This window comes from Coccinella septempunctata, chromosome 6, assembly GCF_907165205.1.
Source record: "Coccinella septempunctata chromosome 6, icCocSept1.1, whole genome shotgun sequence".
Classification (NCBI taxonomy): Eukaryota; Metazoa; Arthropoda; class Insecta; order Coleoptera; family Coccinellidae; genus Coccinella; species Coccinella septempunctata.
The window spans coordinates 34,197,121-34,213,079 of record NC_058194.1 but is presented as its reverse complement, the minus strand read 5'-3'; the positions used below and the strand labels follow the sequence as shown (position 1 = coordinate 34,213,079).

General features: G+C 38.6%; 2 protein-coding genes across 3 annotated transcripts in view; one reads left to right on the top strand and one right to left on the bottom strand.

The window, feature by feature from the left end:
* LOC123315171 (acid sphingomyelinase-like phosphodiesterase 3b) overlaps nucleotides 1-15,959 on the bottom strand; it is a 127,310-nt gene that overhangs the window by 53,042 nt on the left and 58,309 nt on the right. For both annotated transcript variants that reach the window (XM_044900766.1, XM_044900767.1), the window contains one exon: nucleotides 5,982-6,187. In XM_044900766.1, coding sequence (XP_044756701.1) covers nucleotides 5,982-6,187 — 206 coding nt within the window. The remainder of the gene's footprint in view (nucleotides 1-5,981; nucleotides 6,188-15,959) is intronic.
* LOC123315172 (lysosomal aspartic protease) lies at nucleotides 12,533-14,195 on the top strand. The gene is made up of 6 exons (XM_044900768.1): nucleotides 12,533-12,692; nucleotides 12,811-12,934; nucleotides 12,999-13,122; nucleotides 13,182-13,500; nucleotides 13,557-13,923; nucleotides 13,985-14,195. The coding sequence occupies exons 1-6, from the start codon at nucleotides 12,628-12,630 to the stop codon at nucleotides 14,147-14,149; spliced, it is 1,164 nt and encodes a 387-aa protein (XP_044756703.1). The 5' UTR covers nucleotides 12,533-12,627; the 3' UTR covers nucleotides 14,150-14,195.

Below are 15,959 nucleotides of genomic sequence, written 5' to 3'. Positions count from 1 at the left end.
GGGACTTTCATGGCAAGGATTCTTTCGAAATGCATTTCGAATAACAAAAAAAAAAGATCAACAAATAAATAAATGGTGTATTCCACAATTTGTCCGTATGGTAGAAATAATGCTCCTCATAGATGGTTGATTATAGGATCAATACTATAGAACTGTTGAGAGATGTGACAATTTCTGTAATCCTATAGCATATTTCAGAGATGAGCTCTGTTTCCCTATTTTGTGCACATCATATCTGTGTCTCTTAGCCAATGTGAAGTTGTATTAAACTTTTCATGAGTATTAAAATAGGTTTGATTTACACGAGTGTAGAGGAAATTTGGTTTATCTACACATAATCAAAAGGAGATGTAGATAAACTACACCTCCTCTACACTGGTGCAAATTCAACCAGCAAACGAATACTAAAATCGAATGTATGTAGTTTTATGCAAACGAAAGGACCTATTGAGTTCAATTCTGTGATATCAGATTCATTTGGCTTAGGCTCAAATGTTACAGAGTTTAATGAACCTGAGCAACATGTACCTCAAAAATATGTTGTCCACATCAATACAAATCAATTTTCATTCCTGCTATAGTGGAATAGTTGGTGTTCCATACTTGTACAGAATTTCATCGATGAGTATGGATATTTTAGAACAAACGTGTGCTGTTGTTGCATTAGGTTTAGCAGCAAAGTTGAGGGTAGGGTCATAAACCTTTCATTTATCATTTTCATCTGGCAAGAACAGATATTCGCCTATCATCCCCTTCAATTCCGAACCTATTGCCGTATCCTTTCTCCCCCGCCTCATCGTCGGAGATCACGTACTCACATTTTGTCACAATTCGAACGCGACAAGCCAAACATCACAATAAACGGGACGGCCCCATTTCATCCTCCTTATACGTGAACAAAATCGAGAGGTTCCGTAAATTCCGTTATACGGGGATCGTGTCGACGGTGTTTCCACGTCGGAAAATGCAGACGTAGGAGGGTCGGTAAGTCCTCAATTTACGAGCCCGAAGGCTGACGGAGGCGTCTCCGGGGATCTGAGGACGCAGCAGACACGTCAAAAACACTGGAGAGAGGCCGCGGAAGAGCTGCTAATTTCTATTATGTATCTGGGAATGACGGACGTCTCTCGGAACGGTCCGGAACTGTCTCTTGCAGTTTTTTCCACTCGAAATCGTATTGCCAGTCGATAAGAGTGAGATTTCGACAATAAATATGTTACCAATCTGTCCATTCCATCCCTAGAATCTTGGAAATCACTGAGCCAATAGATCGATCATCCGAGAATAGTTAAAGCCCTCGTATCCTCAAGGAGATGAGTCTAAATAGACTCTTTAATGGGAAATAGTTCTTTCGCGCCATAAACATCTCCTCGTATTTCATCTGGCCGCATTCATCGCATATCCGAGATACGTGCCGGCGATTAAGTTATCTCTTCTGTAATTGCGAAACTGCAATTCCATTTATGGCTCATTTCGTCCCTCCTCGGCCACCTCCGTCTCTTAATAGATTAGATTCCGAGGCCGGATTACTTCCGCGTCTTCCTCTCCCTCGAATTGTGGAGGAATGGACCGACGATTGAGATGGGATCAGTTTGTCCGACGATCATTGCCGCAGTTTGTTTTTATGTGGACGGTTTTAATTCTTCGATTGGGGAAGATTGATGAGGGGTAGGAAGAGGGGTTCGTTTCGGAAGAAGGAATCATCGGAATTTATTGGAGTTCTTGAGGGGCGCTTTGGGGTATAAACACGTACGTGTTTGGGGGATTAATGCCCGGTTTATCAGGCTTGATAGGGAGATTTGTTTTCAATCTATAGATACGTATTTAGAATCATTCATGCCTCAAATTATGATCTATATACTACTATCTAATCATTCTCAATTGAAAAGTCCTTCAATTTAATCAGGAATGAAAAAGGCTGAGTGATTTTATTCATGTCCAAATGTCCGTTGGTAGTCGAGTCCTATTCCAACAGAGTTATGATTCGTATCGATCATAATGAATGTTTACGGGTTTTGGCCTCTCAAAATCACCCTTACTTCTTGAAAGGTGCTAATTTACAGCCGCATCATCTCACTTTATGAAACCTTGAAGTATTTTCCCCATACAAAAGTCTTAGCCAAAAAAATTGGCTTGGAAGTTGAAAAAATGAGGCATTTTTGTGGTAAACTATAAACAGTAGGTGAATGACCTCATCTTTCATTCAGAATAATGAAAATCCAATAACATATCTAAAATTTTGACGAAATATCTCATGACATCTCAATTTTATCGACGAAAATGTGAGAAATATCCCATTTTTGACACCCCCATATTAAGAGAATTGCTTATTGACTACCTCATGCTTCTTTGTTGCTTCTTCATTGAAAACTCTGTATGTTATCATAAAATAAATGCTCACGTCCTTTCTACAGAAATAATCGCCAGTTTGTGCATTCTGAACACAAATTTTCATCATACACCCTCTACAATGAACCGAAAGAAAAGTTTTCAGACTTATTCAGGACTCTTTATTTTGTGTTCATTCCGTGAAACCCTCGGTAATTCGGAATAATTCCAATTATCGTCGCCAACAAAAAATCCCTACACTAAGGGGCAAAACGCCCCCACACGTCGACTGTTGATCCTCCTGCCATCCGGAAGGAATGTCAAAAGGGACGTCGCTTGAACAAACCTGCTTCAATCGCTTTGACGTTCCCGCATCCCAAAGTATTTCTCCCGATTGTGGCCGTTACGGGACCGTATGAAATTTAGACCGATTCCCGTCAAAAGAATTTCACCGTCCGTCGGTTCTCCAGAATGGAAATGTATATTCCCCAGTTCTGGAACTTTGCGACGTATCGGAAGGTTGAAAGAAGAGCCGGTTAGGCTTATCGTGGAACGATTCGTCTGTGTGTGGTCAAACGGCGGAGTTTCGGAACTTTTGATCCGTTCGATTGACGCAGAGTGCCGAGGGAATTATTTGGTGATCACAGGAAACAGCTGGGTTACTATTCATCGAAGATTATCATTAGTCAGATGCGAGTTTATGGTTGAGCTTAGGAATTCAATAGAGTATTTTATGATAAGTTGGTCGAATAACCACAATTCTTGAATTTAATTGAAAGCTAAACTGGCCAAATGCTCAAATTATCAGTCAGCATTTGTAATACTCCGTTTATAGCGTCAAAGTAATGGTTGCAAAATGGCGAATGCACCACGAAAATCTCTTCAGTGTTCACAATCTTCTATTCTAGTTACTTGCAAGTGTAGAATGAGATTCATAGACGTCAGTATGAATTCTGAATATAGTGTCTATTGGGCTAGAATCAATCCAGTTCATTTTTATGCCTTGATCAGAAGACAACTTAAAAAAGCTTCCCATAAGAATAGGAACGTAACATTCAATCTCTGAGTTCATTTGCCTCATTTCTATAGAAAAAACGATCAAGACCGGAATACATCTCACACTTAATCAACCCTGAAAACGAAATAACGATGTACCTCCGAGTCGGAGTACATTCCATCCCCAATATATCAATTTCTACCCTTTGTAAATTAAAAGAGTGATTTCACTCAATAATAGAAAGATATTGATTTATGACAAGTCTGATTCTGGAATTCAATTGAAAGCTGAATTGGCCAAATGCTCAAATTATCAGTCAGCATTTGTAATACTCTGTTAACAACGTCAAAGCAATGGTTGCAAAATGGCGAATGCACCACGAAAATCTCTTCAGTGTTCAGAATCTTCTATTCTATTTACTTGCAGGTGTAGAACGAGATTCATAGAAGTCAGTGAATTCCGAATATAGTGTCTATTGGACCAGAATCAATTCAATTCAATTTTATGCCTTGTTTAGAAGACAACTTAAAAAAGCTTCCCATATGAATAGGAAGGTAAGACTCAATCCCTGAGTTCATTTGCCTTATTTCTATTGAAAAAACGAACAAGACCGGAATACATCTCACACTTAATCAACCCTGAAAACGAAATAACAATGTACCTCCGAGTCGGAGTACGTTCCATCCCCAATATATCAATTTCTACCCCTTGTAAATTAAAAGAGTGATTTCACTCAATAATAGAAAGATATTGATTTATAAGTAAGCTGATTCTAGAATATAATTGAAAGCTAAATTGGCCAAATGCTTAAATTACCAGTCAGCATTTGTAATACTCCGTTTACAACGTCAAAGCAATGGTTGCAAAATGGCGAATGCACAACGAAAATCTCTTCAGTGTTCAGAATCTTCTATTCTGTTTATTAGCAGGTGTAAAACGATATTCATAGAAGTCAATATGAATTCCGAATAAAGTGTCTGTTGGAATAGAATCAAATCAGTTCATTTTTATGCCTTGATTAGAGGACCACGTAAAAAAGCTTCCCATATGAAAAGGAAGGTAACACTCAATCTCCGAGTTCATTTGTCTTATTTCTATAGAAAAAACGATCAAGACTGGAATACATCTCACGCTTAATCAACCCTGAAAACGAAATAACAATGTACCTCCGAGTCGGAGTACGTTCCATCCCCAATATATCAATTTCTACCCCTTGTAAATTAAAAGAGTGATTTCACTCAATAATAGAAAGATATTGATTTATAAGTAGGCTGATTCTAGAATATAATTGAAAGCTAAATTGGCCAAATGCTTAAATTACCAGTCAGCATTTGTAATACTCCGTTTACAACGTCAAAGCAATGGTTGCAAAATGGCGAATGCACAACGAAAATCTCTTCAGTGTTCAGAATCTTCTATTCTGTTTATTAGCAGGTGTAAAACGATATTCATAGAAGTCAATATGAATTCCGAATAAAGTGTCTGTTGGAATAGAATCAATTCAGTTCATTTTTATGCCTTGATTAGAGGACCACGTAAAAAAGCTTCCCATATGAAAAGGAAGGTAACACTCAATCTCCGAGTTCATTTGTCTTATTTCTATAGAAAAAACGATCAAGACTGGAATACATCTCACGCTTAATCAACCCTGAAAACGAAATAACAATGTACCTCCGAGTCGGAGTACGTTCCATCCCCAATATATCAATTTCTACCCCTTGTAAATTAAAAGAGTGATTTCACTCAATAATAGAAAGATATTGATTTATAAGTAGGCTGATTCTAGAATATAATTGAAAGCTAAATTGGCCAAATGCTTAAATTACCAGTCAGCATTTGTAATACTCCGTTTACAACGTCAAAGCAATGGTTGCAAAATGGCGAATGCACAACGAAAATCTCTTCAGTGTTCAGAATCTTCTATTCTGTTTATTAGCAGGTGTAAAACGATATTCATAGAAGTCAATATGAATTCCGAATAAAGTGTCTGTTGGAATAGAATCAAATCAGTTCATTTTTATGCCTTGATTAGAGGACCACGTAAAAAAGCTTCCCATATGAAAAGGAAGGTAACACTCAATCTCTGAGTTCATTTGTCTTATTTCTATAGAAAAAACGAACAAGACCGGAATACATCTCACACTTAATCAACCCCGAAAACGAAAACACAACGCACCTCCGAGTCGGAGTACGTTCCATCCCCAATATATCAATTTCTACCCCTCTCTGAAAAATTATTCTTTCTTCAATCCCCCTCGACCTCGAAACTCTCCTCTCGGTCATTTATCAAAAAGTAACACGCGTTTTGTCACGTCTACGTTCAGCTCAGATCGGTCGAGAATATGGAACATCCGTCTTCTATTGGATTTGCGACGATTCGTTTCCGGTTCTGTCGACCTCGAAAAGGGAAGGAAGACAGGGGAATCTTACCCCCTCGGGAATCCCGAGGGATAGCCTCTTCCGGCGCCTTTTTCGGCGTGAGCGTTACGGCGGTAATCGAATCTACGATGACATGTTGGAACTTGTCTTAACCTTCACCGACTACCGAAGATAATCTGCTTTATTATGAATCATAAGAGTTTTTTTAAGTACATTACACGCGTATCATTAAATATTGCGTTCGTTGTAGCTGTAACAAAAATTATATTTCGTTTACCTTGCACGAACGTCTTCAGAGAATCAGCCGGAAACCATCTGCTCCACATCTCTCCCATTTTCTTCCTGGAGCTCGGATCGTCGTGTCCTAGGGCTGGAAATACGAACTGGGAACTGAAAGTTTTGTGCAGGAGATCTGTGATGTTCTGCAGGAGCTCCAGCTTATTTATGTCCTGATGGTGTTTAGTGGAATGAGATAAGGAGTCCCTGAAAGAATATAAGAAAGCTGGGGATAATTTATCTTGGTTTTCTGAATTAATTTCACACAGAACAAATCTTTGTCTTGTTGGGATTTTTGCTACAAGGTATGGTCGATGTTGTAGATTCAATTAAACTGAGATTAAATTGAATATATGTTTTTAATATGATTCCGACCATACCCAATGGAATATTTATCATGGAATGCTGCGCACAAACAGAACAATTTTGTATAGAAAATAATCATACTCTAATTTTAACGAATCGGTTTTCGCATTGCTTATTACCTAATGCGCGCATATCTCATGTATGCAACATTTGGCACGATTTCAATAATTATCATCAATTAAATGCCCATGCATCATTCCGACAGCTCCTATTCAAATATTCGAAACGGCACCGCTGTCATTAGACGTCGAAATTTCAATTCGCTTCCGTTTTGTTTGCGGAAATCAACACGTCCATTGGAATTCGTTATTATTAATATCGTACCAGTGGCTGAATCTCATTTCGACTCGAATAAATACGGTGTGGGAGTGTGGGCCAGTTTCACGTCCGTGTATATATACGTTCCGATAATGGGGAATTGTTATTTGTCGGTTTATTCATCTATTCCGAACGTCAATAGACCTTTCGAAATAATCGAATAATCATTAATTTATTGCCGGAACTTTTTACAGGTCCCCTTCGTTCTGTTTGAGTGGATGATTATTGCGATACTCCAGGAGGGATGTTTTGGAGTTGAATTTTCATCGACATCCCTTGTATTTGACAGCTGTCAGTGATCTGTCTATGGCTTGTCTGTTTCTTATTACTGCTTCTTTTGCTCTCTCGTTACGGATGGTTATAGTCTTCTAATTCGACAAACAATTCCCAAACAAACAGAGATAACAGTGAATAAGGCTCGAATGGATCCGAATAACGCGTAGGAAATTTCCCATTGCTTTGGACAAATAATAACATCCTTCTTATCCCCCTTCTCGTTCGATCTCCGATCCGTAAATCTTCCGAAAGGATTCGATAATGACCCAGGCAGGCTGAAAAGTTTCGCGGCTTTCGCACTTTTAAATCACGCCCGAACTTGCGCGATTACGAATCCTAATAAAAGTTCTCCGAGATCGCATCTGCCGCATCCGTAATGGACGCGGTCGTCCTTTTCGAATGATTTATCCCGTAGTACGAATATTCCCATTTTCAACTTTCGGTATTCGATCTCGCTTTACACTCGTCTCTATGCCGGTCTAATTGAAAAGCGAGGATGTGTCGGAAGTTTGATTTGCGGGCTGGATATGACGTTTCGTCGATTTGACGTGTGCCTGTCGTGGGGACCAACTCTTAAATTCATTCCTCGAGTTATAGAATCGATCGAATTCTAGACGGAAATACCGAACATCCAGGGGGTAGGAAGGGACAGGGGTTGGAAAATTGCAAAGCTAAGGTTGTCATCTCTATCTCTCTTATGTTTGGTATTGTTTGTTTTTCTGGACATAAGGATATAACTGAACAGTAAAGACACCGATTGAAATTTATTCTGGGAGGATTCTGCAGAGATTTGGAGTGAAAACCCTAAAAAGTTTCAGGAAAAGAGTACAGACACGACTGAGTGGTGGTCAATAAAGTCCTGTATCAAATGTTAGGCTTGATTCCTCTGGGCACGTACATCAGAGCAGAGAAGAGGTTGGGGCCTATGGGACCTTGTGGCTTGAAATTAGTGGAAGTGGCCTGTTGAAAAAAATTCCAACTGTTTTAGCAGCTGCAGCTGATTTTGGTAGTACCAGAGAGGATAAATATCAGTCCATAATATTCAGTTCATACCGCTTGGAATTTCATATGAAAACCCTATTTTTCAGAGCGCTGTAAATAAGAATTATGTGCATTTTCGGGAATATTTTGCTTTCTGCATTAATTGAAAGAAAAGCGTAGCTGAAATGCATCGAATGCTTGTTAAAATTCATAATGACAATACCCTGAAACTGACGAATAATATAAGGAATGCTTGAGGTCTAGAAAAAAGTGATTTAAACGATGAAGGCAGGCCTCTCTCTGGACATCTACAAAACTTGACAAAGAATTTGAGAATTACTCGATGAAGACACTAGTCAAACGCAAGGGGGGCTTGCTGACTCAACAATCAGTTTCCATACAATTGAAATTCATGGGAATCATCTACAAAAGAATTATTTTTAATTTTTAGATTCCTTAATCTGAGGAAAGTATAAAAAATATACCACTTGGATGTATCTACTGCTCTTACAAACAGCCAGCACTCACGCTCTGTAAAGAATATTTTTCGTGAAAAAAAGAAAACCTCTTAGATCTTGCTGTATGAATTAAATTTTTGACTGAACTTTCTGAATGTTCTTCCAGAGCTTTTTCCTTTTGGTTTTTCTCTCATTTTGAACCTATTTTCTGTTGCTGAGTTTTCCAGTACTATACAGGAAGCTTCTGCAGGATAATCCAACTATGTGTAGAAGTAAAAACAAAAATGTACATGGAAATAATGAATTTAACGCTAGTGCTGGACGTGGCTAAAGCTTGGCCCGATTATGGGATTAAAGTTTCGAAAATCGAAAGGGATAAAACAAAACTCTCCACGGGAATTCACAGATATCCAGGTTTCGTTTCAAAACCCGCATTCTCTGGTGTGTTTTAAAAATGACGGACGCGTCCCCCCAACTGATCAGTATGCGTCGGACGAGACCAGATGAAAAATTAACTGCACCACTCCATTGCTGCCGCCCTAATAGATACTACATAATTCGAATCGTGTCACGTATGCCCCCATGCAATCGAAACCGGAGTTTTCTTTCGAAGTCGATCGAATTTCCGTTCATTTGTGAGGTCCGTTTTTGATGAATAAACGCTTCCGATCAATCGGGACACGGGGTAAAGGTCGACATACGTGTTAATTTCCGTCCTACGCGTACAATGGAGGTTTATCGGGTGGAAATTAGGGGGCGTTTTCTTCCGACAAGGGTGGGCGAGCGTCTCGACTGAGGGTTGCGATAAGAAGAAAAGTAAACTGAAGGGAATTTAATTATAAGTTACTTCATTCACATCCTACAGTCATTAGGGGTGATATTCGGGAGCAAAATGGTTAGGTACGGATGAAACTCAAATATGAGCCTAATTTTTATGAGCTCATGCTGAAATAAATAGCTGATATAATACATAAGAACCTGAAATAAAGTTTCCATATGAAAAAATTTTATTTTCATTTCGATATCGATAACAAATAAAAGCCTCCCCAAAAAAAACTGAAAATATCATGCAAATGTTGGATTTGTTGGTAGACGTTTCGCAGATCAATTCCTCTGAAAAAATCTGTATAAACTAGAACTAATTTTCACCTTGAATGTCACACTATCAGAGTATAAGAGTAGGAATAGGACAAAAAATATAACATCCATTCCCTTCGTCTTTGATGTAGCTATACAACGATGCTCTATTTTCAATTTTCTGAATTCTTTTTATTTTTTGGTACTGCACAGGAATGCATAGTATCTTGTTGTATGTTCTACTCTCTTTTTCTTTTTTTGTAAGAGTTTTGGCAACGATTTCATCAACGAAGGATTCAGGATAACCTGTAGAATATTTTTTACTGATCTGTGTATTGAACCTGAAATCGAGGGTTACTTAAGTTGATCGCTCTGTAAAGATCCGATGAATAATTCAGTGTGGTACTTGAGCTAGTAGGTTTTACATGTTATTAAGTTAACCTTTCTCAGTTCAACGTACGCAAATGTCTAAAAATGCATCGAACCCACTTTTATCACGAACTATACCTCTCATGATACTGGTTAAACAACAAAACTATCACTCCTATCTTATCTTCTGGTATAGAATAGCTACGACGCAGTCATCGACATAGAAAATAAATCGTGGAGGACACTGAGAGAATATTTAATAGTTTCTCATGAAGGTTCATCATTTCAACTAAAACCTTTCATAAAAGAATTTAATCAATAAAGGAGTTCGAAATATTCCCACTGTTGGAGCAGGAAATGTAACGATTTCTAGAATTATTATCCTTCCCCTCTATAGAAAGCCGCTCTAGGACCAAGGACTAGGGGTAATTTTCGTCCTCGACTACAAATTTCACGCCAGAACGACCCGGTTCAATTACAACTTTGTTTTCGAAAAGTTGGCGGGCGTTTTGTGCATTGATCACGGTGGAAAAGAACAACATTTCGTTAATTCTCTACTCCGAAATGGCGGTGGGCAACAAAAGGTGGCCCACATTTCATACCGAGAATTATCCACGGTTTGCGGATTGCGTCGCACACAGTCTGACGGTTTCTGAAACTTCGCGCCCAAAATATATCACCGAAAGTTTTGAGCGCAGTCGGTGAATTCGCTATTTTTCGCTAATTAATTTTATGTGCATGCAGTTGCACGAGTCCAGAGAGAGATCGTTATTTCATTATATTAACTCCTAAATGAATGTTTTATGTCTTTTAAACGTTTGATTTTCCCAAACTTGTGATGAACCTTTAGTACCTAACATTGAATGTTCTCACAGAATCGAGATGCTCCTAATTCCAGGCATCCCAACTTCCAACAACTGCTATTCACGAGAGCTGATAAAGAAAAAATATGAATCCAATAACGCCCGAAAGCAATAAAAACTTGCGCGCAGCAATTTCAATATGTTTGAGCCTTTCGCCGATGGAAGAGAACGCTGCAGGTTATCGGAAATTTTTCTAGCTGCAATTTCCCTCAGGGGCTGGATAGATTGCGATTTTCTGAAGGCCTGCAATGACACTACCCCGAGTTCGAACTGACGATATGCAACGGGGTAGAGAGCTGGGGGGCATGATGGAAATAATTGATGTAGAAAGTTTCCGTGCAACATGTCGAAGCTTTATCTAGTTCGATGTGCAATCTCGTTAGGAGGAAAACGCGTTTCCTCAACCAAAAACGCGTGGGAAATTGCAAGGCTAACTAGGCGAAAATTAAGCCTTCCAAAATTCCGCATTTAAATACAGTATTACGAACATCAGAGGCTTCTTGATATTGATTGATACAACCTTTTCTTGAATTTCATACAATAATCTGCCAATAATATTGAACGAGACATACAAATGAATTCAATTTTACAGAGTTTCTTGGATATCCTGTATTTCTCTATTATTTATTCCCATCAAGATGCCACTATGAAGTTTTCGATGCTTCTTAAGGGAATCTAAAAGTATTCAGCTACGTGGATTATCTTATCAATTGAAGATGATGGTACTCGAAAAGATATTACCTTCATTGATTTTAATTGCTGACGAAATTTTGAAGTGACTGTGGATTAGCCTATCTTATCGTTATACTTTCAACTGAATTATTTCGGTTATTTCTTTCAACAAGGAGCACTGATTGCAGTGCAATTTAAAAATATAATGACTTCTGTTGGTAGTCTAGATTTTCGATAAATTTTTGAAGGACACGTTTTGGCATTTGCATGTCGCCATGTTTCGGAGGTATCTCACATTGGGAATTAAAAAAAATTGTTTTGCAGATAGCGGTTTAGTGGGATTTAAACCAGGAAAGAGTTCGATATATCCCAAGTGTACTTATGATGCTGATAATATCATACTATCCTATTATGGTTGAGAGAAAATTGAATCAAAGTCCAGGAAGTAAAAGTATTTTATTAAGAACGAATTGACGAATTGATATTGTGCGTTTTAAAATTAAGCTTTTTCTTGGAACTATCTATACATCGATAATAACAAAAATAGAAGGATAAAAACGCTTTTGTTTAGAGAATAAATATTTTTGAATTCGAATGGAAATAAATCAATGAATTATTATTATCTGTTGATTGATATCATGTGAACAGTTTTATGTTCCAAATATATCTTTCCCAAAATATCGGAAGAATTTGGAAATTAAGTATTACACAAACCGTTGCGAATCAAGAAGTTTCAGGGAAATGTTTGCAAATTAATTTAGTTAGGTGGTATCATCTGATCATTCACATCAATGATTTGTATGATATTTGAACGATACAACTGACCTAGGAGAATATGTTTACTGCCCTGAATATAATCCTATCCAGAAAAAACTCATTAGGGATATATTTATTACGTATTTCCGGTTTGAGCAACAATGGTCCATTATGCTATGGAAAAACTCAGGTCAATTTTCTAGTCTAGTACCGCAATATAGAATTAAGTGCCACAAAATTGACTAATAGACTTATGAATCCTCTATCCCCCATATAGTAAATCGACCTAATAGAGCATGGGTCTGATTACTTTGTTGAAATATTCCAAAATATCTACATTGTGACTTGATGAAAGTGCTCGAAACCGAAAAAATAATCTCCAGATATGTCGTATTCAATGAGCACCCATCAGAGATTATTCTATCTTATCGTGATCCACAATTGTATATAAGAATTTTCACTTGTCCTACTGACATCGTTTCAGTTTTGTTTCGTGACAAACCTGACGAAAATGAGGGGTTTTACTGCCATCTTGATCTGCCTATTCATAGGCGTTGCCTTATGTGATATCGTAAAGTAAGTTGAAAATCATAATTTGTCATGAAATGCATAAAAGCCATTTAAATTCTCACACAAAATTCTCAGATACTTTTTCAAGATAGGAGTGTCCATTACACCCATAAATCTCTTTCAGAATTCCCTTGAAGAAGGTTGAATCTCCGAGAAAATCCTTGAAACAAATCTCAATAGGCAGAAACCAACTAGCCAACAAATATGCAGACCCATCTTCTCCTCTGATCCTAGCTAACTACATGGATGTAAGTTGTAGGCTCTATAAGTCCAATTCACCACACTTATTAATCCATTTTCAACGATTCCCAGGCTCAATACTACGGTGAAATCTCCATCGGAACCCCACCACAAAAATTCAACGTCATCTTCGATACCGGATCCTCCAACCTCTGGGTTCCATCCAGCCAGTGCTCCCTCCTACAACCGGCTTGCCGTAAGTACCTCTGAAGAATTGAAAATCCGATCGAAATTTCAAAATACGAACACTCCTAGTGCTCCACAAGAAGTACCATTCATCTCAGTCCACCACCTACGAACAGAACGGAACCGTCTTCGAGATCGCCTACGGATCTGGAAGCTTGAGTGGATTCTTATCTACCGATGTTGTGAACGTCAACGGATTGAAGGCCAAGAAGCAAACCTTCGCAGAAGCCACCAAAGAACCTGGCTTGGCCTTCGCCATCGGTAAATTCGACGGTATCCTGGGTTTGGGATATAACACCATCGCTGTCGATAAAGTCACCCCAGTTTTCGACAACCTTGTAGCCCAAGGTGTGGTCGATGAGGCTGTGTTCTCTTTCTTCCTCAACAGGTGAGTCCATTTTAGGAAAAATTTCTATAACTACTAGAATTTCAATGAATTCTCAGGGACCCTAAAGCGGAAATTGGTGGAGAAATAGTTTTTGGAGGAGTTGACAGATCTAGATACTCCGGTGAAATCACCTACCTTCCAGTGACCAGGAAGGCCTACTGGCAAATCAATATGGACAGCGTTAAAGCCGGTTCGAAAACCGTTTGCCCTTCAGGATGCCAAGCCATCGTCGATACCGGAACCAGCTTGTTAACTGGACCAATTGAAGACATAAAAGTCATAAACAGAGCTATTGGAGCCACCAAAGTCCCATTCACTGAAGAATACATGATTGACTGTTACAGAATTGACGATTTGCCAAAGGTTGAAATCACCCTCGGTGGTAGAGTATTCACCCTCGAAGGCAAAGACTACGTCATCGAGGTATGAAGCGTTTGGACTTGGGATGAATTAAACGATTTAACCTTGCGTTCATTTTTTTCAGATGGATGAAGGTGGACAGAAGTCTTGCATTTCTGGATTCTCTGGAATGGACATTCCAGAACCAACTGGTCCTCTATGGATTCTTGGGGACGTCTTCATCGGCAAATACTACACCATCTTTGACCAGGCTAACGACAGAGTCGGTTTGGCCGATGTTGTTGTTTAACTCAATGTAATATGATGTGATATTATACATAAAAGATAAATTCAAATACCTGTTTCATTTATTTGGGATTCATTATGCAAATTTTCTGAAAAAACAGTGAAATATCAGATAGCAAGAAATTTAATAAATGAGTTATATCAATTTTAAGGCAGAGAGAATATCCTGGAAGGACTACGCCAACTTTGGGTTTTCGTCAACTTATCTAGTTACCGTGAACGTAAATCGAATTGGAATTATAGGAGAGCTACACGCATAAAGTCGGGAATATCCACGGTGTCTACCTAGTAAAGGGAAATAACGAGAAACATAAGTTTATAAACCGATGTCTCTCTCCACTACAGTTCCCTAATTTCCCGGAGTTGTGAGGTTGCGAAACAGAGCTTATGTGGTTTATTGTAGGTGGGAGAGAACCGGGGGTTAGGATAGCTTTTTGGCTGGTTGAACACTGAAATGATGGTTCTCAAGCGGCGGTGCTTTGAATGTTAGTGTGAGTTACGCTCTTCTGAGTGAAAGAGTGTTTGCAATATTTGAGTGTAGGGGTGTTGAAGTGGCTCTCCTGAAGATGGAGATACTCGGGGAAAGCCACAATCACTCTGGCCATATAGGTATGAAAAAGATATTCAACTTATTCTGACTTTGTCGAAACTGATGAGGAGCTAAATCAAAAAGTGAGATATTTTCTCGGATGTTCTTTATTTTACTTATATACGACTTAGCAACATCACAGAATCGTCTCTGTCGACTTGGTTCTTTGGTAGATTAGAACAATCCTCGCCTATATTACACCGAAGAAGCTTTGTTTCCTTCAGTAGACTATAAGATAATTTTTGGCATGAAATGATCCGAATTCTCGATCGAATTAAAGAATGAATCCGACAAGATTTCTCAATATAAATGGAAATTATTCCTTTTCAGACGTCACGAAACTTGGAAAACCTTCGGAAAAAGCGACAGTGTTCCTTGAGCCGTCGAAAAATCTGAATAAAGATCGGGAAACTCGACCACTCTGACAACTCCATCCCAGTTTTTCCTCTTGCGTAAGTGGAACATAAGACGAATAGCTCGGATTTGCGTACAACCGCTCTAGATTGGTCGTGTACGGAAAAGTTTTTGTTATGTCAGGAGGACGGACAGAAACTTTTTATCGACGTGGGTAAGGAGGAAGACCATGTGTTCAGACTCCCTTGAATACGTAATGAATAATATGAAAATTCGCGTTGGAATATGCACGATTCCATTTGGCTGTTTCCGTGTTAGTATGGAAATTCAGGAAGCATTTTTTCCTTTGGAATTTGACGGTAAAAAAGAGTTGTGGAGTTGTTCAGCATTCTTTTTACCCGCGCTTCTACCCTGGCTTCAGAAACAAGAAAAACAGTTCGAAATTTGCAGTTTTTGAAAAAATCTTCTAAATCATTCATTCATTTAAGGTTTATCCTCATTTTATCGTTCATCACATGTGACTGAAACGACCAAATCGAGGCATATATTCGCAAAAATAGTAGTCCCTTCATGACTACTCTATAATTTAGTTTGGGGAAAAATTCGTTCTACCTAAGAAGCCGACATATATTACCAGTATTCATCTTTATTGTTCGGCTCTGGAAGAACTGGAGCTCAATATAGTGGGTCCCCCAGGTCCGTAAATCTGGAGAGCTCATACCGGTGTACGATGATTTAGAGTCGACCGTTACGGTAATAATATTAAACTGATTTCCTCCCACGCCATTCTTGTGACATTCTAACTTATTCCAGTGGAGGGAGATTACGAATTTGAGATTCAGGATCTCTGGCGCTTCTTGCAACGTTTTAT

What these genes read in the sequence shown, in the direction of transcription:
- LOC123315172 (XM_044900768.1), top strand. Translation starts at nt 12,628, where the DNA reads ATGAGGGGTTTTACTGCCATCTTGATCTGCCTATTCATAGGCGTTGCC. An exon ending in TCCTAGCTAACTACATGGAT is followed by an intron (nt 12,935 to 12,998) that starts GTAAGTTGTAGG and finishes AACGATTCCCAG; the next exon opens with GCTCAATACTACGGTGAAAT. An exon ending in TTCTCTTTCTTCCTCAACAG is followed by an intron (nt 13,501 to 13,556) that starts GTGAGTCCATTT and finishes ATGAATTCTCAG; the next exon opens with GGACCCTAAAGCGGAAATTG.